The sequence below is a fragment of the Culex pipiens genome, chromosome 2 (assembly GCF_016801865.2).
Source record: "Culex pipiens pallens isolate TS chromosome 2, TS_CPP_V2, whole genome shotgun sequence".
In the NCBI taxonomy this organism is placed as follows: domain Eukaryota; kingdom Metazoa; phylum Arthropoda; class Insecta; order Diptera; family Culicidae; genus Culex; species Culex pipiens.
In genome coordinates this window covers 62,505,695-62,527,378 of record NC_068938.1, presented here as the reverse complement: position 1 = coordinate 62,527,378, position 21,684 = coordinate 62,505,695, and the positions used below count along the sequence as shown (strand labels likewise).

Below are 21,684 nucleotides of genomic sequence, written 5' to 3'. Positions count from 1 at the left end.
CGCCCCCTGATTTTTCGGGCCAACTTTGAAGGGGGGGGGGGGACAAAAACTTTAAATAAAATTTGTACAAGCATTAATTGAAATTCTAAACTTGTTTTATTATTATTATTATTTCGTTATGCTCAATCAAATTAGTAAATTTTTCACTTCAAGTCATCATTCCCACAACAAAATCACGCACGAATCCGTGAGGCACCACAAGAAACACAAGCAAGAACATTAGATTCCACAAAATTCACGTTCCGTGCGGTAACCTCCCAACCCAGACGACTAAATTGGGTAGACTTGTAGAATCCCATAGCTGAGGCACGCGCCGAAGTTTTCGCGGTTTCTCGGCGCTAATGCTCTGCTCCAGATTATGTTTTGCGAGCATACGCACGTGAGTGCGGTGGGGAAGCAGGTTATAACATCACACATGTCTGGGGCACGTTTTTTTCCTTTTTCCGCCACCACATGACAGGTCGTCCCGCAGACAGCATTTCTGGTCTGGTCCCAGACTCATGAATTTTTCAACGTTAATTGTTTTATTTGTCTTTGCCTTTTTCGTCGTCGCGGTGTGCAGACTCTGGAACAGAACGGCTGTCACTGATTGATGTCGCTCCCTCAACAAGAGAAGGCAGGGAGGGGGGTTACGTGTAACTCCGGTAGGCCCCCGGGGGGGCGAGGGGTTTGGCGCAAAGTGTGGCGATTGCGATCATTCATCGATACCACCATTCAGGTGTGCGCTGCGATTTTACGTGAAATCTCTTTCGCACAGCTTGAACTCGAGTTGCTGGAACCGGTCCCGCGACCTGGTGATGGGATGGCTGCCCGCGAGATAAGAGGAAGCACTGTACGAACGGTAGCGATATGTGGTCCACTCCGACTGGTGCTACTGCTGCTGCAAGTGACATTATCATTAACCGGTATTTGGGCAACAAGAAGAAGGATTGGCTTGCATTCGGAAAAAAAACAGTAGTTGCTGCCGTGTATTTCATTAATAAATCGAGAAACGTGGTCATTTTTTTTGCTTCTTGGAAAGTGCTAAAACATTGGTGAAAGTTGAAACGTTGCAAAAGTTTTTAAATTAACTGCATTTATTCATGTTGACCTTTTCAACGTTTTCGTTTTTCTGTTTAATGAATTTTGGAAGCAATAATAAAAATAAAATTTTAAATGAAATAATTTCACTTTATTCCGATGATCAATTGATTGTTACTCAAACCTCGAAACGATTTCTAAAACAACTCTAAACTTTTATATCAACAATCCTCACAGAACATTACCCACTCTCTGACGGTTTCTAATGTTTGTGTAAACTTCGCCCCATCCATCAGCAAACCGTACATAAAATGCACCTCGCTCAGCATCCGAAAAGCTCATGTTTCCATTTGCATTCCATGGGAAATGCCAGAGATGCAAAACACTTGTTTCCACCCAGAGCCGCCCGTAGCAGAGAGTAGGTTCTCCGGTTTCAGCGTCTGCCTCCTTTATAATCCGCCTATCAAACATTTTAATTCCTTCCACTTTCTCCTCTCTCCACTCCGGGGTTTGATTGGGCCGTGTTTAAAAGTGTTTACCTCGAGGAGCTTCCTTTCGTTCGACTTGAGATTTGTCCAAGATCTCTGGCTGCTGCTGCTGCTCCAGAAGCCGTCGAAGGCAAACGATATTTAGCAAACAATATGCTCCACGACGATTCGGCTCAGCCCGATGTCGAACGTCTTAATCATAAACTAAATAACTGTCTAGTGTGTAGATGTGTATAAATCGATTATGATGAAGCCGTTCCAAGCAGTTTCGACAGCTCTCAAAATAAGAAGGGGAAAAAAACTGCTAACGAGCTGTTCTCTTTTTAAGGTACAGTAATATCTTGAAAGTTTGACAGCGAAATGAACTTCTCAATTCGATCGATCGATTGCTTTCGACTTCGTCAAACTATCAAGGTCCAACGGTACCCAGAGTGTCCCCCCAGAAATCTCGGCGTGACGTTCGAAATGAAATATGAACCCGCCTTAAAACAACAAACTTTCACCCGCCCCGCTCCACTTGTCAAACATCTCAATGTTCTTAATAATCCCGTGACGTGAAAGCATTCACGATTTTTTCCCTGCTGGAAAGAAGCAGACGCAGACGGTCCCTTTAAGATCTGCCCTCTATTTGTTATTTTAGGCACAAAACTGGTATTGACGACCTTCTCCGTTATTTTCGGAAGCACGCGTGTCGCAATAATAAGAATAATCAGCACGGTTTTCGTTTGGGTGGGTGCGAGTCCTTCCGTGGAAGTACAAATCGCTGGAAAAGCACGTGCCACGTGCCGCTCGAGGACTTTCACTATTTGAGCTGGCATTTGATTTTTAATTGACAGCGTGAAGAGCACTCGAGGTAGGGTGGCAGGTCTGAATCACAAATTTGTTGAAAAAAGTACATTTTTGCAATTCCGTCGTGAAACGTGGCGAAACTACTTACTTTTCCTGTCATTTTTGAACGACGAAAAAGCCTATAGCGAAAAAAAAATCATGGTAATATTACATCTGGAAAGGGGTAAATCTTTTATGTCAAAAAAAATGTAATTTTACCTCTGGAAATGTGTAATTTTACCACTTTTCTGGTGTAATGTTACTTTTTCAGTCTAAATAGAGGTAAAATTACATCATAAAAGAGGTAATATTCAACCTACCAAAATTACAGCTTCCAAATTTACATTTTTTTTTTTAATGTGTACACAGTAAAAAAAATGTGTAAAATTGGAAGGTGTAATTTTGGAAGGTTGAATATTACCTCTTTTATGATGTAATTTTACCTCAATTTAGACTGAAAATGCGACATTACACCAGAAAAGTGGCAAAATTACACATTTTCAGAGGTAAAATTACACATTTTTTCTGACATAAAAGATGTACCCCTTTCCAGATGTAATATTACCATGAATTTTTTTTTCTGTGTGCTTTTCTGTACCAAAAATAACAGAATCGAAAAGCAACACTTTTCAAAATAAATGCGGAAAAATTCTACTTTTCAGCACTGAAATGGATGCTGAAAAGTTGAACTTTTCAGCACTTGTTTCGAAAAGTACACAGAAAAAAAATCATGGTAATATTACATCTGGGAAGGGGTACATCTTTTATGTCAGAAAAAATGTGTAATTTTACCTCTGGAAATGTGTAATTTTACCACTTTTCTGGTGTAATGTTACTTTTTCAGTCTAAATAGAGGTAAAATTACATCATAAAAGAGGTAATATTCAACCTTCCAAAATTAAAACTTCCTAATTTACATTATTTTTTTCTGTGTAATTCTTTTCAAAATGTTTTTGATTTCAACGACTAATTGGCAAAATACATGAAATACATTAGCGATTGTCTACGCTCTATATAAAAAGATTTATTTTGTATGGAAACTGTCCACATGGTTTATGGATGGTCCCTTAAAGACCCGGGACGTTTTGTGTTTAGTAAATCTCCCCCCCCCCCTCAGCTCCTTCCCCCTTTAAGAGGAGGGCGAAATCGATGATAACCTCTTGTAAAAATTGGAAAACCAATATTTAAATTTCAAACAGTTTTGCTCTTTTAACACTTCTGAGTTACATATTTATATCAACTTCTGGGCACATCAGAACCGATACCGGTTGTTCCGGATACCGGTTCTGAAGGTTCTCGGAGTTAGACAGAACTTTGTCATAAATCGGATTGAAGCATCATTGTAATCCTCAAAATTTACTGCAAATGTGATAAAAAAAAGTATCATTGTTGCCAAATGACCCGCCCCCAGTATGGTCACCCCGGATGTTCCGGATACCGGATCCCGTGGGGTCATTTTTCAAAATCACTCAAAATGGTCAAGCGACACTTCAAACATCGTGGAATCAGAGAGATATTCCTTCTACAACTCATTTCTAGTATCCTCGACAAATTTCTGTCCAAATATGGCCTCCCCGGATGTTCCGGATACCGGTTCCCATGGGGCCACTTTATAGAACCACTCGAAATAGTCATGCGACACTTCAAACATCTTGGAATTAGCCAAATATTTGCTCTTTTCATGTACTCTCGACAAATTCCTGTCAAAGTATGGCCACCCGGATGTTCCGGATACCGGTTCCCTTGGAGCCATTTTATAAAACCACTCATTCATCGTGGAATCAGAAAGATATTCACTCTCCAACTCATTTCTAATATCCTCGACAAAATCCTGTCCAAATATGGCCTCCCCGGATGTTCCAGATATCGGTTCCTGTGGGGCCATTTATCAGAACCACTCATAATGGTCATGAGATACTTCAAACATCTTGAAATTAGTCAATTATTTGCTTTATAACACTTTTATTTTCACAGAATCCTGTCAAAGTATGGCCACCCCGAATGTTCCGGATACCGGTTCTCATGAGACCTTTTACAGAATCATTCTTAACTGTAGTTATGCAAACATCTTGAAATTAGCCAGATATTTACTTTACAAATCTTGTCAAGTACCCTCGATCATTCGGTAGAAACTTCTAACCTCTATCTCTTTCTTCTTTCCAGGCTCCAACTGGACCATCTACGTCGGCCTAGCCCTGGCAGCGGCCATCTGCATCGCCATCGGCGCCGGTCTGACGCGGATAGCCCGCCGAAAGAAGACCATCCCCGCGTACAACCTTGCTCGATCAGGTAAGTTCAACTAGAAAATCATAAAACAAAACAGGGTTTTAGAATTCATTTATTTGTACCAACAAAAATCACTAATTTCAAATGGCAACGTTCAAAAAGTAAGACACCGCGGCAAACAGCACCGTCCCCATCGAGCAAGCCACGGACATTGCCGAGCCTTTGGCCGGGTGCAGCGTCGTGTGGTGGTCGCCACCAGCTTCATCGTCCCGTTCCACGGTCCTCAGGTTCACCGAAACGTCCTCGGGTTGGGCCTGCGCCACGTCGTTGCCCGCGTCGTAGCCCGCGACTTCGTTGCTCATGACGGAGTTGGGTTGCACGGCGGAGGGTGGACACTTCTTGTGGCCGCGAGCCTTCGGGAAGCGCCAATCCTGGGGTGGACCGTAACCACCGACCGCTGCTCCGGGTTTGCAGTCGGGTTTGGCCGGAACCGGGTACGGTTCCTTCTCGATGGGGTAAGCCGGCTCTAAGGGAACAGACGGCTCGATGGGTTCAGGTTCGACGGGACTCGCTGGTTCTATCGGAGCTGTTGGGACGGGTTCGAATGGTGGCGGATCTACGGGACCAATCGAGGGAAACGGATAGGGATTGGGATTGGCGCCTCCGGGAATGAGTTTCTTGCGGGGCTTCGTCGGGATCGGAACCTCCTGGACCACCTTAACGTCTGGGTAGGGGAAGTTTTTCGGTAGATTCGGCATTTGCTGCGTTACCGGTGGCAACGGAATATCGCTTAGTCCCGCGATCGGTGCAGGCGCAGCGCCTCCTTCGGCAGCAGGGCCGCCAGCAGGGGCTGCCGGGGCTGGAGCTGGGGCACCATCGGCTGGTGGAGCGGCAGCTGCATCGGCTGGCGGGGCACCTTCCGCCGGAGGAGCACCTTCCGCCGGTGGAGCACCTTCCGCGGGCGGATCCTGTCTCTTCTGGCGTAGCGAAGATATCCTACGAAAATGTCAAGCAAAACCCTCAGTAATTTGCTGAGACATCCCACAATCCAATCCAAATAATACTCACAAACAAGGTTGTCCATCGCAGAGTTCGGTCAGTTCGGGAGCTTGAATGAGGCCGGCTTTGGCCGGCGTTGCCACGGACAGCAGTAGCAGCAATGCTGTCGTCGCGAGCGACGAAACGACCAAGAGGGTTGAGCCCATCTTGCGAGCTTGACGGTCCGGATCTAAATGGGCAAACTTTTCGCCTGGTTACCGGAGCAGAGGCCTACTATTGCAAAATTTTTCGGGGTTGATTTGAATTGTGGTTCAGTGGAACGGAAGTTGTGGAAGGGTTGAGGGATCCCTTTGGGAAATTTTGGGAAATTTAGAAAAAATCATTACAATATTAAAATATAATCAAATTTTAGATTTTTGTTTTGAAGATGCTAAAACTTGATAAAAATTCGTGCCAAAAAGTAGAACTTAGACAGCTGTTTAAATAAAATAAAATCCACTTTAAGGGATTATTGCAAAATAATCATTTTTAAATATTTTCTCAGCTTCGTCAATACTCCAAATCGAACAGAAATACTTCTCTAAAAGTTGTATGAAGTTTTTTAAGGACGAACTAATATTTACTACAAAATTGCTTCTTAGGTCGTAGAGAAAATAATTCCAAAGCTTGATTCAAATCAAAAATGCAAATAAATATCGTTGTTGTGTCTCTTTTACTTGCTCTATTAAAAATGTCCTCCAAAATCATAAATTTCCAAAAAGCTTTTTTAACTTATGTTAATAAATTGGATACTCAAAATAATTTAACACAGAAATACTTATTGATAATTTTAATAATTACTGAAAAAATAAATAAAAATCTTTGAATGTTCGTGAGAATACTTATTGTGTTGGAGCCCCAACCTATCGAGGAAAAATGGCAACACTTGTCATCGTCGCAATGTTTGCTGCGATCGATGCAACCCTGTGTTCAGCGCGCAACGGCAGCCGTTGCTGCGATCGACGACAGAAAAGGGAGAAGGAAAAGGCGCGTGAAAGGAGTCGACCTAGAAGAAGCAGTTTTCTCCACGTCAGTCTCGCGCCACCAGCAGGAAGAACAACTTCGCTCTCTAGTTTTAGCTATTATTTAATAAACTAGTATTTAGTGAGAAACTATTGAGTGCTTCTTTCCGACGCCCACGGCCAGTCCAGAGTCCACCTTTCGCCTTCGGCAAACAAATCCGCCGCATTTCGTGGGGCCAGTCTGTGGCCCGAACATATTGATTGATTGAAAATTGGTTAAAAATCATCCTTTTAGATGATAATAAATAATAAAAGAAATATAAACCTTCTTTTGGTTTCTTTATATTTTATTTTGCTGATAATTGACCAAAATTTTCAGCATTTTTTCGTTGATGCCAGTTGCTGCGTACAATCAACACCAAAAGCAAAACTAATGCTAGTTTTTTTTGTTTACAAAACTCTACCAAAATATATAACAGCGGAAAATCTAGCGAAATTTGTTGCTATTTTAGCGATTTTTTGTTACTGAAAGCCGCAGCTGCAGAAACGACAACTTCCAGGACTGTTCGTTTACTTTGTTTACGTTACAAAATTTACTGAATTTTCTGCTGTAACCAGCAAAACAATCTGCTAATAATTCTGTGAAACAAGTTGCTGCCTAGGTAAAAAATAAAACCAACATAGGCTTAAATACTGATGATCTATCCAGAAAATCCGCTGTTTCAACAGATTGTCTGCCAAAGCTAGCAGAAAAACCTTTTTTTTAATTTGGCAGTTTTCCCGATCTTGCTAAAAACATTGCGGATTCTAGTGAAATTTGACTGCCAGATAGAGATCAATTGAAGCAGCTGTTTTTATTTTTTGCTCGTTCACTCAAATTTGACCTTCTAATACTTAAAAAAGCGATTTTAGTATTTTTCCGTATGCTTAAAAAATAACGGAATTTTTCACCAGTTTTTGGTAACTTTATCAAATTTGCCATAAATCGATTTTTTTACATTTCTTCTGAAAAATGAATCCATTTGAAAAGTTACCTTAGGGCATCGAAAAAAGAAATAAAGAAACAAACACCTTGTATCAAATAAAAATATTTATTTTTCACTAAACACCCAGCATCAAACCCGTGGCAAGCATAAAGCCGTTTCCCAGCAAGGTTCCAGCGCCACTGGTTTTGTTGACAGGTTTGTCAGTAACTCCTGCACCTGCCTCTTCATCGTCCCGGGCAAAACGCACCAAACTCTTGAGGAAGAGCACACTATCCACGCTCGAGTTCATCTTGGAACGCCTAATCGGAAAAGTTTCCACTATTTGAAGACCGTCCTCCGTAAAGTCCACTTGGTTGAAGTCGTTGATTTTGCTGTTTGAGAAGTTAAAATTTGGAACAATAGAATTTATAAAAAAAACGTTACTTAATCCACCTTCAGGTGGTTGGTGCCTTCCTCACATTCATAAAGTGAATACACTACACAGCCTCAAAAAAGACTATCAATAACACTTATTTTTATCAAAATATCTGAGATCCGGCCTAAAAAAGTGTATTAAAAACACTAAAGTACTTATAACTTTTGATAGGGTTGTCAGATTTTCAATCTTTTGGACTCTATGGCAAGATCTCTTGATTACCCATCCAACGATAGGTCGCATGGTTTCGCACGTTTTCATCAAAATATGCGAGTTCCGTCCGGCCTCTAAAAAGTGTATGAATAACACTTAAGTGGTTATAACTTTTGAAAGGGTTGTCAGATCTTCAACGTTTTGGACTCGTTGTATAACATTGTTACGAAAACCACCCTTTTTACAATCTTCCGGACTTTAGTCAAAATCGTTTTTTAAGCATAACTTTTGAAGTACTTTTCTAAACTTCATAATATTAACTAGGGTCTTGTGGGACCCCAAGGAATCGAATCAAATCGAATGAGACCAAAACGGTCCAAATCGGTTCAGCCAGTCCGGAGATAATCGTGTGCATAGTTTTCGGTGCACGGACTTAGAGACATACACACGCACAGACATTTGTTCAGAATTTGATTCTGAGTCGATAGGTATACGTAAAGGTAGGATCCTCATTGAGATGAGGAAGGCAAAATGTTTGAACTTTCTACTAACATTCACCAACGTGAATTTTTAATCCAGCGAACGATCTTTTAAAATTAGAGTATTTTTTCTTTGTGTGTACCCAATTAAATAACTTTTTTTGTTTGTATATATAGTCAAACTAAAAAGGGACGAACTCACACTCTTTATGTACACCAATTTCTTATCACTCATTTCATTTATTCCGAGATTTTTTTTTTTCATTTCTGACGAAACAAAAAAATCCGTACAACCCTCATTAAATTTACTTTCATGATGTAAACTAACAGGTTAACGTTGTAAATAAACGCACAAATTACAAATAACAAATTAATTATTTTATTACGTAACTCAATAGTTACCCAATAATGAGTAAGATTATGTTAAATCATTTTTCAAAGAAATGATCTTTCGTTTAACAGTGTAACAAATATACGATCCACAGGAACGGGCGGAAAGTGAACGAATTGGAAATACGATCCAAACTGTTTTGCTGTCAGTTGTCATCATATTTGTGAACCATCGAAAAACAGTTACTGTTTGGCCATCCGGCTGATGAATTTTAGGAGTCAAAGGTAAGCAAAAAGTAGTTAATAATATTATTATGAAAGAAAGTAATTATTTGAGTTTATTTCAGCGGCGGTCAGAAAATGTCATGCTCAATACGCCACTTTCATGCCGCACCTTCCAATCATGGCATCGATCAGCAGCAGCAGCTCGCCGTTTGGAACTACATCCATCGCCGGAACAACATCCGCATCCGCAGGCTGGATTGCCTGAAGGCTTAGGAGGAGGTGGCCTGCGAGGAACCGACGGCGGTTGGATCGAAAATGGCCCAGTTGTACGAGAACGATAGGAACCCGGAAGAGGACTTTCAGAAGATGTTGATCCTGTTTAGGAGCTTGTATTTGCATAATTGTAGGAAGTGAAAATTATGAATGCATAATAAGATGCCGAGAACAAAATATAAAGAAAGTCGTGATTTTAGATTTCTATTCAAATAAAGTTGAAAAGTGCACGCTAGATTCTGGTTGAAGCAACTTGATTGATTTTTACTATGACTGAAAAACTTGTTTAGTAGGAAATGATCAACGGAAAATCGAAACCATTGGACAAATTGGGATAACTGTTTCTCTGTATGGCTTATCGGCGTAATACTATTGCTAGGATTATCAGATCTTCAATCTTATAGTCTCATTTGAATGGTCTTTCAATTATCCAACTGAAGACGGGTCGCATGATGGGCCCGGACATAATTTTCATCGAGATTGTCTGCCTGTGTGGATCAATCGGACCGCGCACTGGACTCACAATCCAGAGGTCGCCGGTTCGAATCCCGAGGCAGACGCAAAAATTCTAAGTGTTATTATAGGTATTCGGTGCCCTCTCCCCGTGCCATACCTTCACACTTAGGAGACCCGGGAGGCGGAGTCTTGTCGCAAAAAGAACGATACACGCCTGTGGATCCGTTGACGAAACCGCAAGGTTTAAGAGGGCCACATTATAAGGTGTTACGTCGATTCCGTTTTTTTTTTATCTAAGAACCGGCCTCCAAAAGGTGTATAAATAACACTTAAGTGCTAATAACTTTTGATAGGGTTGTCAAATCTTTGATGTTTTAGGCTCATTTGAAAGGTCTTTCAATTATCTAACTAACGACGGGTCACATAATGGACCCGGACATCGCTTTCATCGAAATATCTGAGATCCGGCCTCTAAAAAGTGTATACATAACACTTAAGTGCTCATAACTTTTGATAGGGTTGTCAAATCTTTGATGTTTTAGGCTCATTTGAAAGGTCTTTCAATTATCTAACTAACGACGGATCTAACATGATGAACCTGGACACCGTTTTCATCGAAATATCTGAGATCCGGCCTCCAAAAAGTGTATAAATAACACTTAAGTGCTCATATCTTTTGATAGGGTTATCAGATCTTCAATGTTTTGGGCTCATTAGAAAGATCTTTCAATTGTCCAACTAACCACGGGTTGCATAATTGACCCGGCCATAATTTTCATCGATATATTAGAGATTCGGCCTCTAAAATGTGTACAGATGACACTTAAATGCTCATAACTTTTGATAGGGATATCAGATCTTCAATCTTTTGAGATTGTTGGAAAGGTCTTTTGATTACCTATCCAACGATGGGTCGCATGATAGATCCGGACAACTTTTTCATCAAAATATTTGAGATCCGGCCTCTGAAATGTGTACAAATGACACTTAAGTGCTCATAACTTTTGATAGGGTTATCAGATCTTCAATGTTTTGGGCTCATTAGAAAGGTCTTTTAAATACCTTTCTAAAAATGTATGATCAGACGGGTTTTCTTACAAAAACCACCCTTTTTACAATCTTTCAAACTTTAGCCAGAATCGTTTTTTTAGCATAACTTTTGAAATACTTAACAAAACTTCATAATAGTTAATATAGGTCTATTGGGACCCTAAGACGGATCGAATGCATTTTTTTTCGGTGCACGGACTTACATACATACACACGCACAGACATTTGCTCAGAATTTGATTCTGAGTCGATAGGTATACGTGAAGGTAGGTCTACGAGGTCGAATTAAGAAGTTCATTTTTCGAGTGATTTTATAGCCTTTCCTCAGTAAGCTGAGGAAGGCAAAACATAATTTTACCCATCTTGCACCGCTAAGCAACGAGCTTCCGTGACGAAAAGATTCGGGAAAACTTGATATCCGGTGCAAAGTTCCAGGTCATCCGCTTTGCTTCGGAACTGGAGGGTGGCCACTGGCTGGGGATCTTCAGTGGCGGCGTTTGCGGGTTCCGAAACGAGCAGCAGACAGGCCAAGACCACGGAGACGATCATGCAACAAACAATCCGTTTCATTTTGATGGTGGAGATTTCTGAGTGGAAAAAAAAATAATTCTGGAAATTCGATTACTTTGATTAAGGCTTTCTTTTTTCAGTTCATGGTCAAATGGTACAAAAATTCCCTTTGGAATTGTGTTTTATTCTCGTTTTTATTGGATTCTTGATTTGTTTCTTTGTTTGATAAATAACTTACATATTTTTCATAAGAAACAAGCTCTTCCCGGCAAACTTGGTCCTGCCCTTTTTTGGTGTCCTGACGTTTCTTGTTGGTTTGCTTATTCAGCCTCCTATGATCAAAATTTGATTTTACGTAACATTTCCCATACAATTTGCAGAGTTTCCGGAATCGGTTCCAGAGTGGCCAAAGTTGTAACTTTTTGGCGTAAGAACCTTCCTTGAACTTATACGACCCCAACGCAACAAAGAGCACCCCGATCCGACGCTCCGTATTGAACTGATTCGTGTTCGAACAAAACCGTCGAAATTTTTTATATATATAATATAAGAAACAAGCTTTTCCCGGCAAACTTCGTCCTGCCCTTTTTAGGTTTCCTGACGTTTTTAGCTTGTTTGCTTATTCAGCCTCCTGTGATCAAAATTTGATTTTACGCAGCTTTTCCCATACAATCTGCAGATTTTCCGGAATCGGTTCCAGAGTGGCAAAAGTGTCAACTAATTAGCATAAAAACCTTCCTTGGGCTTTTACGAACTCAACGCAACAAAGAGCGCTCCGATCCGACTTTCCGTTATCAACTGATGCCCGTTCGAACAAAACCGTCGATTTTTTTATATATATATAGAAGATAGAAGATAGATGTATCTAGTTTCAATCTGCATTTTTTAATTTAAAATCATTTAAAAATTCTCGAAAAACATAAATTAAAACAATTTTTCCTAAATATTTTATTTTATTTGTTTTATTATCAAGTTTATTATTCTCTTTAATAAAATAATCCTATTTTAAATTTGATTCAAAATAGTCCAAAAGTTTTTAGTTTAACTAAAACGCATTTTTCTTCATCGATAATCATATTTAGCATGTTTGGGCTGGATAAAAAATATTTTGAATTTTTATGAAATTCCAATGTACAGCACCCCAAAACCTTTTTTCGAAAAATAAAAAATCCTCAATTCTTAGGTATTTTGGAAACTAATGATTGCAAAACAACTGGACAGGTGTATAATGCGTTTTTGAACACTTTTTTCATTCAAATGTTAAAACCATGGCTCGTAAATTCAATTTTAAACTTTTTCATTTTTTTGTCCCCTTCCCCCTCCCACGACTTTGGTCAAAGTCGAGGAACATAAACTTCAAAATATATTTGCAACGGCCCAAGTGTCTATTGTTAGTATAATTTGTTTCGCCTTATGATTTTTTTGTGAAATCCATAATAAATTTACAATGATTTGGTTTGATTTGGGTTGACAGAATATTCTTTTGAATATTTATTTTTTTATTTCCTGATTGATGTTGCTGCAATAAAAAGATCTGTATCACTCAAATGCCTTTTTTCAATTTCCACCTTTGGACGTAATTTTGAGCAACTTTTGTGTCTCCATGTTTTATGGTTTTTTTTTTTCATTCTTCATGTTATTTTTGTTAGAAGTCAATTTATCTTTCTGAGTGTTTATAAATACTCCTAACTAGGGGCGGTTTCACCCAAAAATCAAATAAGGAAAATTTGATTAATTGAATGTTTTTAAAAAAGAAGACTCCAAAAAAGTGTGTGAAAATTGTTATCTATTTTTGAAATTTCCAATTTTAGAAATATTTACTAAATTTAATCAAACATCCCAAAGGGAGCACCAGCCCACAGAACCCTTGAACTGAAATCTCAAATTTTCCAAAAAGAAAAACCAATCACAGCAACCGTAGTGTTTCGAGCAGGACAAAATTTTCATCATTCAGTCTCCAACCTCGAAGCCGACAAGATGCAAACCCAGATCTTCTCCAAGCTTTCCCTGGCCTTGGCCGCCACCCTGCTGCTGCTTTCCGGCCCAGCTGCCCAAGCCGGACCCATCGAAGACCGTCCGGCCGTGGCCACCGTCCAGTTCCGAAGCCTGTTCGACAACTCGGTCTGCACCGGCTACCAAGTTTTCAACAACCTGTTCGTCACCGAAGCCCGTTGCCTGGACACGGAAGCTAGGTGAGTTTTTGTTTTTCCGGGCTCGTTTTGCGGGAGTTTTTGAAATGGTTGGTTGGTGTTTTCAGCGCCATCAACGGAATGTACAACTTGGACTTTGAGAACGAGGGCCTGCAGGAGATTGAAGCGTTCGCGATGAAACCCGTTGACGAGAAGAACGTCCTGATCATGCGGAAGGACGTGGAGTCGCATCGCCGTTTGGTCCGGTCGGGCCGTCAGGATGAAGCCACTACGGCCCACCCCCACACCACGGCCGGTGCCGGCTTCCGCGAGGCCAACGTGACGCTGATGGGAGCCACCCTGCTGATGCTGCTGGGATTCATCACCAAGAAGCAGTGAAGAAGTGAGCGTGAAGATTCTGTATCTTTATTATATGAAGCGTTTGGAGAATAAAACCAGCTATTTAATGCTAATACGGGAATTCGTGCTGTCCTCTGATCGAGTCATACTTTCGCACCATCATGCTCGCTCCGAGCAGTCCAAGGTCGCTCAGTTTGTTCCACCTCATTGAATCGATTCGCTTGCCAGGTTTGTACAGTCCGTTCAGGTTTCTGCAAGAGAAAAGAAGGTCCTGTCGGTTCCAAGCTGGTAATCGGTTCTTGTCGCAACTTACGCCTCGTAACAGTGCCCGAACCACCAACCGCTTGCGTGCATATTCGGACATCCCGAGGACGAGTCGTGATCGCTGGTTGAAAAGTCCTTTCCTTCGTGAAACGTCAACGAGTCGTGCACGGTTCCGCCGGTGTAGTCTCCTAGATGTAGCGTGTAGTTCTCCCGCTCCGGCCCAACCGCAAACCAGTCGTAAAACGCGTACCACAGCTCGTTGGTCGAGCTGGTCAGCACCACTCCCAGCTCGTACTGGCCCCGTCTGGTCAGCAGGTGCATCTCCTCCAGGCCCAGCCAATGGTCCCCCTCGAGGTCACCGAATCCGTGTTTGTAATCGTTCCAATTTCGGGTAAAGTTCAACGCACCGGAATCGCGCCTGTGGAGCACGATCCAGTCTCCGCCGGCGAGCTTGTGGTCGCAGTACACCTCGATCCGGTCCAAGGCCGTGTCGTTGGGCGTCAGTTTGTACACGCCGCTGATCTTGGTTTTGGGACACTCGTACTGCTCAATGTCTGCTGTTGGAGGAGAGTGTGTTTGTACGTTAGGTCGCTGTGGGAATGATCCGGATCATATCCTATCGTAACTTACCATCTGGATAGGAGTTGTCGCTGAAAAAAGATATGATTTTTTTTTATCGTTGGCTCAAATAAACCACTTGAAACTCCAACAATCTCTGCATGTTTGGTTAACTTACGTAATCCGAAACCTTTTAAATTGCAAGCAAACTCAAAGCGAAACTTATTAACTACCTTGAAGAATTTACCTTGTCCCCTTAAAAAAAGAAGCCATTTTTCATCATAAGTTTGTCCATATAATTTTCCATACAAATTTGGAAGCTGTCCATACAAAATGATGCATGAAAATTCAAAAATCTATATCTTTTGAAGAAATGTTTTGATCAGTTTGGTGTCTTTGGCAAAGTTGTAGGTATGGATAAGGACTACACTTTTCAGATATTTCCAGAATGGGCAAAATATCTTTCACCGAGTTATGAAATTTGAATCGATACTGATTTTTTCAAAAAATCGAAAAATCGGTCGCAAAAATTTATCAACTTGATTTTTCGATGTAAATTCGAATTTGCAAACGAAAAGTACCTCAGTGAAATTGTGATAAAGTTCACCGTTATCAAGTAAATTTTCCAATCTTTTTGAAAACAATTTTTTAAATTTTTTTAAACAATACTAACATTTCAAAAGGGCCAAACATCCAATATTACGCCTTTTTGAAGTGTTAGTCTTGATTTAAAAAAATCAAAAGTGGGACAACATGGGCACTAATTTAAAAAAAATAGCTTAAAAATGGTACACTTTATCAAAATTTCACTAAAGTACTTTTTGATTGCATATTCGATTTTACATCAAAAAATAAAGTTGAAAAATCTTTGCGACCAATTAAAAAATTCATAACACGGTCAAAGATTTTTTGCACATTCTGGAAATTCACCAATTTTTTTATCCCTGTATCATTAAATATAAATTTAATTATTTGTTATTGTCTGCACTACAACTTTGAAGAACATTGTTACACTCTAAAAAATAACCCTGCAAAGTTAGAAAAAACATGAAATTTTAAAATGAAAATTTTTGTTCTAAATGAAAAAATGACCCTTCTGGGTCAATGTAGATTCGAAAAGTACATGAAATTTCCCATAAAATTACATGTTCCAAATGTTTTTACAGTCGAGTAACGGAAAATGGGAGAATTTTTAAAACTTTTTTAGTGTATTTTTCGATGAAAAATACGTTTTTACGGAATTCTGAGTACGCCATCAAATCGGGCGTCTAATTTTACATAAAATTCCCTTTGACTCCAAATTTCTATCTCATCACCGTTTCAGGCTGCAAATTATTGAAAAACACCTCTTTTTTCGCATGTGCAAAAAAGAAAGGGGTCGTACCGCCCATCCGTCACCAGATATCAAAAAACGGACCTCGGATTCGTGATCAGGGACAAAAGTTACCCCTTAGGACAAAGATTCACGCAAATCGAAGAGGGGTCGGGGCAACTGCTGTGTGAGTTGGCGGAGAATTACCCATTTTCATACATCATTTTTGTAAGGACAGATGCCAAATTTGTATGGAAAATTATATGGACAAACTAATGATGCAAAATGGCTTCTTTGGGCATACCGACGGCACCAAAATAGTTTCAGTCGAATAAAAAAATACAAAAATCAAAATTAAAAAAAGACCTATTTCGTAGAGAATTGCTCAATAATTTTATGTACTTTTCAAGTTTGCGAAATCCCAGATAAGCCATTAAGTAGAAAATAAATAACCGTAATACAAAGAATAAAACTTACTAATCAGGCCGACGTGTTGTTGTTGTTGTCGTTTGCACTTGAATTCCATAGCTATGAGAAAAAAAAACCTTTACTTTTGTTCCAATTCCTCCCTTCAAACACACAAAATAACCTGCTTGCAGCTAATCCCAACACCAAACCTAACACAATTATTACAGCTCCTTGCATTACGCTACCGAGAAAGCACCTCAACTGCAACTGTTAGTGCGGTTGACAAGTTCCAACGTTTTATGTGCCCAAAACCTTGTTAGTTCCTTATCGTTTAGGCTACCAATCTTACGGTTAGCGAATCGATTTGCTTTGCCAATGATACGACTCGAAATTGCAAGTCTTTTCAGTACACCCAAAGCTTGAGTTTACAGAATTTATGAAAATTTCCAAATTGATCCACCCAAAGCAATAAAGCTCAACCAGCTCAGCTACAAAATACCCAAAATTATTCACCTGCAAACAAACTCAATTAGGCGTTCAATCGATTGCAACCGAATGCGTGCTAAATTTTAATCCCCTCAACCGAAAGCCGCCAAAATCCGACGACCCCGGTTCCAACCCGTTGGGTGTCGATAATCTGCTTAAACTCCGGCTCACCCACGCAATCCGCCCATCCGCCAATCGTTAATTAATTATTTTCACCACATTTTATGCCCTAAAACTATCTGCGTACGATAAATTTGATTACGGCGCGTCGACGCTACCGATAGAGTGGTTGAACAGGGCGGCGGCGCGATGCTACGTAGGCAGGTTCCGGTGCACCGGGATGGGTCCCAAAATGACCCCGCGGGATGTTTGCGTTGGAGCAGAACGTGGCGAAAGTTTATTTAGCGTGAATGTAAATTAGAAAGTACTGCAAACATAGGGTCGGGTTGGATGTTTTTAGGTGATCAGTAATAAAATTTATCAAATAAATATTTTAACAAAACCCTTCTTTTCTTTCTTTGCCAATCTTAATTGTAATCATCTCAATTTTTACCCATGATATAAATATTTAATCAAAATTTTCTTCAACTATCCTGTGTAATAATTTGGTAAATGTTAGTTTTGGTATGAGCTCAAAGTTGAGTGTATTTTTTAATCTGATTTAATCTATGTAACTGGATGGATATATTTTCAGCAGTCCTAATGTTAAGTTTGGAGATATTTGGTCAAAACCTGGCAGAGATATGTCAACATGAAAGATTACAGGCTCAAAAATTGATGCCACGATATCTCATCACGGCGCCATATCGGTTCATATTCGGCATCAAAACATGTCAAGTTAGTCCCGTGGGAAGTTCGATTGTTAAAGATCATTTGAACATATTTTATTTCTATGATTTTCCATATAAAAAAATATGTGTACTTGAATCCTTTATTGTAAAAATGCTTAATCGATTTCTTTATTGTTTGAAGGCTTCAAAATTATAAGTTTCTTCTCCCAAAATTCGAATCCATCCAGCATCTGTAAATGAATATCTTGTTTTTTGAAAATAAAAAAAAAACGTGAATGTTTGACAGTTTTGATTATTTATAGCATATTTTCTAACAAGAATTGTCCATTATGATAGCATACTCAAATAATGGAATACCTTGATGAAACATTCAGAAGTGATAGAAAAATCAATTTTCGGTCAAAGGAGATAATTTTCAGAATAAATTTATGGTTTTTACATGTATTTAACTCCTTAAAACATAAACAGAAAAAGTCATTTTTATATCAACATAATTAAAAATACCGAAAGTTTTTTTATTTATAAACATGTCTTTGCTTGGAAAATTCATGATTTTTTTTTTAATCCTATGTAGAGTATTTTTTTTCAAAAATGTTTTTTTTTGCAATTAAAAAAGATTTTTCAAATAGAAAAACGCCGATGGTTTTTTCCTCTAAAATAATGATATGCTTACTATTTTCTTTTTCAGACTTTGTTGAGATGACACTTGTTACTGAGAAATAGTCCCTTAAAGTTTCAATATTGAGAAATATAAGTTTTTTCTCAGTGTCACCAAATTAACCCTCATTTGATGAAGATATCTTGGCAAGTAACGGTTAAACTTTCATTGTTAATTGGGCGAATTTTTATTAAAAATATAGTTCAAAATACAGCCTAACATTAAATAAAATTACAAAATTTCCATTTTTCTTCTGCGGTTTTTGTTTAATTCGTATTCAAAAATAAAAAAATTATTTGTATTCGAAATATTTCTGATCAATTTTACCTGTTTTTAGAAAAAAACTAAATTTTGTGAAAAACTTCGGGAAAATTTTATTTTCAAATTGTTAAAAAAAACCTAAAATTAGGAGCCAAGAAATATTTTTTTTTTCTGCAAAAATATTTTTTCTGATTAGTCAGTCTACACAGAAAAAAAAGTGTGAATTTACTCGACATGGAAATCATGAATCACATGTTAACTCGAATGACATAAACTTAAGATCTGATGTTATCGTCTGCATCACACGTAAAATTGTGTTTTTACGTATGATTTTTTACAAATGTACGTCAAATCGCATTTAAATATAAATGATTAATGACGTGCAAAAGTGTTACCTCAATAATGATGTAACATTCAGAATTATTTTTTTCTGTGTATGACATACCGTAAACTGGGGTGACTTTAATAGGATTTCAATTTATTTTTGGAATATTTCCCAACTGGAAAGGTTTTTCTCAAGATTATTATTTTTAAAACATGTACTGGGGTAGGCCACACAAAGTTCATGCACTATTTCTGGAAAAAGTTATTTTTCTATAATGCTCAGAAAAATAGTTACGTTAAAAATTCTCATTTTAAATTCCGGGGTGACTTTGATAGTCATAGTTTTTTTTGTTAAAATCAGATTTTAGGTGTTCAAACTTCATTATTACGTTAAATGAACCATCACTATGGTTGATGATATAGTTTTCAAGAAAAAAAAATCAATGTTTATATTAAGTTAACTAAGTTTTAAGGCTTTTTAACAAAATACATATAAATTTTAGGTAAAGTTGTTAAAAAGTCGGAATTTTGCCTGAAATTCGTTAAATCTAGTATTGTTCATAAAATTATCGATTTATATTACATTTTAAACTGAATTCGAAGCACGAATCACAAGTTTTCACATTTCATATGAAATTTGTTCAACTGAAATCTATGTATATCTTCTATCTATATATATAAAAAATTTCGACGGTTTTGTTCGATCGCGAATCAGTTCAATACGGAGCGTCGGATCGAGGCGCTCTTTGTTGCGTTGGGTTCTTATAAGCAAAAGGAAGGTTCTTACGCCAAGAAATTTCCACTTTGGCCACTCTGGAACCGATTCCGGAAAATCTGCAGATTGTATGGAAAAAGTTGCGTAAAATCTAATTTTGATCATAGGAGGCTGAACAAGGAAAAAGCTATTAACGTCAACAAACGAAAAAAGGAAAAGACGAAGTTTTTCGGGTAAGGCTTGTTGCCTATAAATTTTTTGAATTATGTTTCAAAAACACATATTATTTAATATTTACAAAATTAGTTTACCTTCCCCTAGTGGAAAAGTGTCCAAAGAATCCGAAAATGTATTCCATTTTCCGGTTCAAAATCATGTTCATTGAGAAAATCATGACACTTTGAGAAGTTTGAAATAATGCCTTTCATCAACATTTTCTTAATAATAGTTAACTAACTTTTTAAACCTTTCAAAATGTTATGAAAAGTTCTTCTTAAGGTACTTTGAGTACTTCTCTACCATGGTCAGTATGGTTCCAAACCATTCCGTACGTATTTAATTTCTTGACTTTTTTTTGATAAGGTCCTATAAACAAATGTAAACATTGAGTGTATCCCTTTCACACCTTATGTCAAAGTCCATCGGAGTAAGCGGGATACACTCAATGTTTACATTTGTTTATAGGACCTTATCAAAAAAAAGTCAAGATTTGTACTCTTCATTTTGCGGAAAAATCTCAAACCTATCAAAGTCACCCCGGCTATCAAATTCCCCCGTTTTACGGTAGTCAATTTTAAATGCAAGAACAAAGTTTTCTGAAATCTGATTTTTTAAACATGAATCATATTTTTTAATCATTTCTGATGATTTTATATTTAAAATAATGCAAAGAAAGAGACAAGTTTTTAAAACAAATAATATTTACGACTTCGATTTTTTCACATTTTTAATGTCTTGTTATCAAAAATAGCTCAAAGCAGTGTTGTTGGATTATCCAAATGTTTGATGCACTGGAATGTTCTTGCAATTACCTAGCTAAAGTTGTGCAAAAAATAGGCACATAAGGCATTTAATTCTAAATTTTCATTAAACAAAATGTAGAAGGGTCATTCCAATTTCATTGAAGTGCTCATACATTTTATGAGTGTTTATATATGTCCCTCTTTTAAATGCAATAGTAAAAAATATGACATTCCAGAATCTTGAACTTGGTATGAATCCAAGGATTTCTTATTTTATCTTGAAAACAACCCTCAAATTTCAAAGAACGTAATTCCTTACTCCACCTTAGCCCCCATATGAGCACATCACTGCAAACAGCGTAATTATGCATACAACACGATTCTGCAGAAAGAGAACCATTTCAAGGTTTTGCCAGGGAGGGTCAGTCGAGGAGGGACAGCCAGTTCCGACCGTTTGCAAGCAAGTGATAAACAAACATGGAAATTGGAAAATGGTTATTTGCGCCGAGGTTTTACACTTTCCGCCACACTGTGTAAATTTGTTTGCTTTCTATGTACCGGGGAGAGGGGTTTCTGGCAACAACTGGTGATGCTCACTTGCAGTACGGTAGAAATTGTTTTAAAATATCTAAACAATTTTGTTTTCTCTTTTGCAGGTACGTCTTCAATTCTCAAACCTTGTAGTAAGTAAAACGAATATTTTTTTGCTTGCTAATCACTCAATTGGTGCCCATCATGTTCGACACCGAATCAAATTCCCAAAATTTCGACCAAATTTATCTTATCACGCAATCAAACAAATTGCCTGTTGAATTCCCTTCCGCCTTGATGTGGGAACAAACAACTCTATTTTTCGGCTTCGTATCTTATATTGAACTTTCATCGAACTTCGACAATCGAATTTCTGACGTGCTCAAGCTAGCTCAACCGTCATCATTCCGTATCAGAAAATTTGATAAATTCGCGTCCATTAATTAAACCTAACTATAGCGAAGCCAATTTGATGGCAATCACCTT

General features: G+C 38.4%; 4 protein-coding genes across 5 annotated transcripts in view; 2 read left to right on the top strand and 2 right to left on the bottom strand.

Moving 5' to 3' along the window:
- The window catches only part of LOC120419379 (netrin receptor unc-5-like), a 434,660-nt gene that overhangs the window by 320,140 nt on the left and 92,836 nt on the right, over nucleotides 1-21,684 (top strand). For both annotated transcript variants that reach the window (XM_052708539.1, XM_052708538.1), the window contains exon 9: nucleotides 4,500-4,625. In XM_052708539.1, coding sequence (XP_052564499.1) covers nucleotides 4,500-4,625 — 126 coding nt within the window. The remainder of the gene's footprint in view (nucleotides 1-4,499; nucleotides 4,626-21,684) is intronic.
- LOC120419370 (uncharacterized) lies at nucleotides 4,658-5,828 on the bottom strand. Its single transcript, XM_039582039.2, has 2 exons — nucleotides 5,631-5,828; nucleotides 4,658-5,558 (listed from the first exon to the last, which is right to left on the bottom strand). The coding sequence occupies exons 1-2, from the start codon at nucleotides 5,765-5,767 to the stop codon at nucleotides 4,703-4,705; spliced, it is 993 nt and encodes a 330-aa protein (XP_039437973.1). The 5' UTR covers nucleotides 5,768-5,828; the 3' UTR covers nucleotides 4,658-4,702.
- On the top strand, nucleotides 13,373-14,043 carry LOC120419376 (uncharacterized). The gene is made up of 2 exons (XM_039582049.2): nucleotides 13,373-13,631; nucleotides 13,697-14,043. Exons 1-2 carry the CDS (start codon nucleotides 13,417-13,419, stop codon nucleotides 13,965-13,967), a joined length of 486 nt encoding a protein of 161 aa, XP_039437983.1. The 5' UTR covers nucleotides 13,373-13,416; the 3' UTR covers nucleotides 13,968-14,043.
- Nucleotides 13,973-16,750, bottom strand: LOC120419372 (ficolin-1-A-like). Its single transcript, XM_039582040.2, has 5 exons — nucleotides 16,652-16,750; nucleotides 16,540-16,590; nucleotides 14,823-14,842; nucleotides 14,242-14,749; nucleotides 13,973-14,179 (listed from the first exon to the last, which is right to left on the bottom strand). Exons 1-5 carry the CDS (start codon nucleotides 16,705-16,707, stop codon nucleotides 14,038-14,040), a joined length of 777 nt encoding a protein of 258 aa, XP_039437974.1. The 5' UTR covers nucleotides 16,708-16,750; the 3' UTR covers nucleotides 13,973-14,037.

What these genes read in the sequence shown, in the direction of transcription:
- LOC120419370 (XM_039582039.2), bottom strand. Translation starts at nt 5,767, where the DNA reads ATGGGCTCAACCCTCTTGGTCGTTTCGTCGCTCGCGACGACAGCATTG. An exon ending in TGCGATGGACAACCTTGTTT is followed by an intron (nt 5,559 to 5,630) that starts GTGAGTATTATT and finishes ACATTTTCGTAG; the next exon opens with GATATCTTCGCTACGCCAGA.
- LOC120419372 (XM_039582040.2), bottom strand. Translation starts at nt 16,707, where the DNA reads ATGCAAGGAGCTGTAATAATTGTGTTAGGTTTGGTGTTGGGATTAGCT. An exon ending in TTGGGATTAGCTGCAAGCAG is followed by an intron (nt 16,591 to 16,651) that starts GTTATTTTGTGT and finishes TTTTTCTCATAG; the next exon opens with CTATGGAATTCAAGTGCAAA. An exon ending in ACAACACGTCGGCCTGATTA is followed by an intron (nt 14,843 to 16,539) that starts GTAAGTTTTATT and finishes ATCTTTTTTCAG; the next exon opens with CGACAACTCCTATCCAGATG.
- LOC120419376 (XM_039582049.2), top strand. Translation starts at nt 13,417, where the DNA reads ATGCAAACCCAGATCTTCTCCAAGCTTTCCCTGGCCTTGGCCGCCACC. An exon ending in TGCCTGGACACGGAAGCTAG is followed by an intron (nt 13,632 to 13,696) that starts GTGAGTTTTTGT and finishes TGGTGTTTTCAG; the next exon opens with CGCCATCAACGGAATGTACA.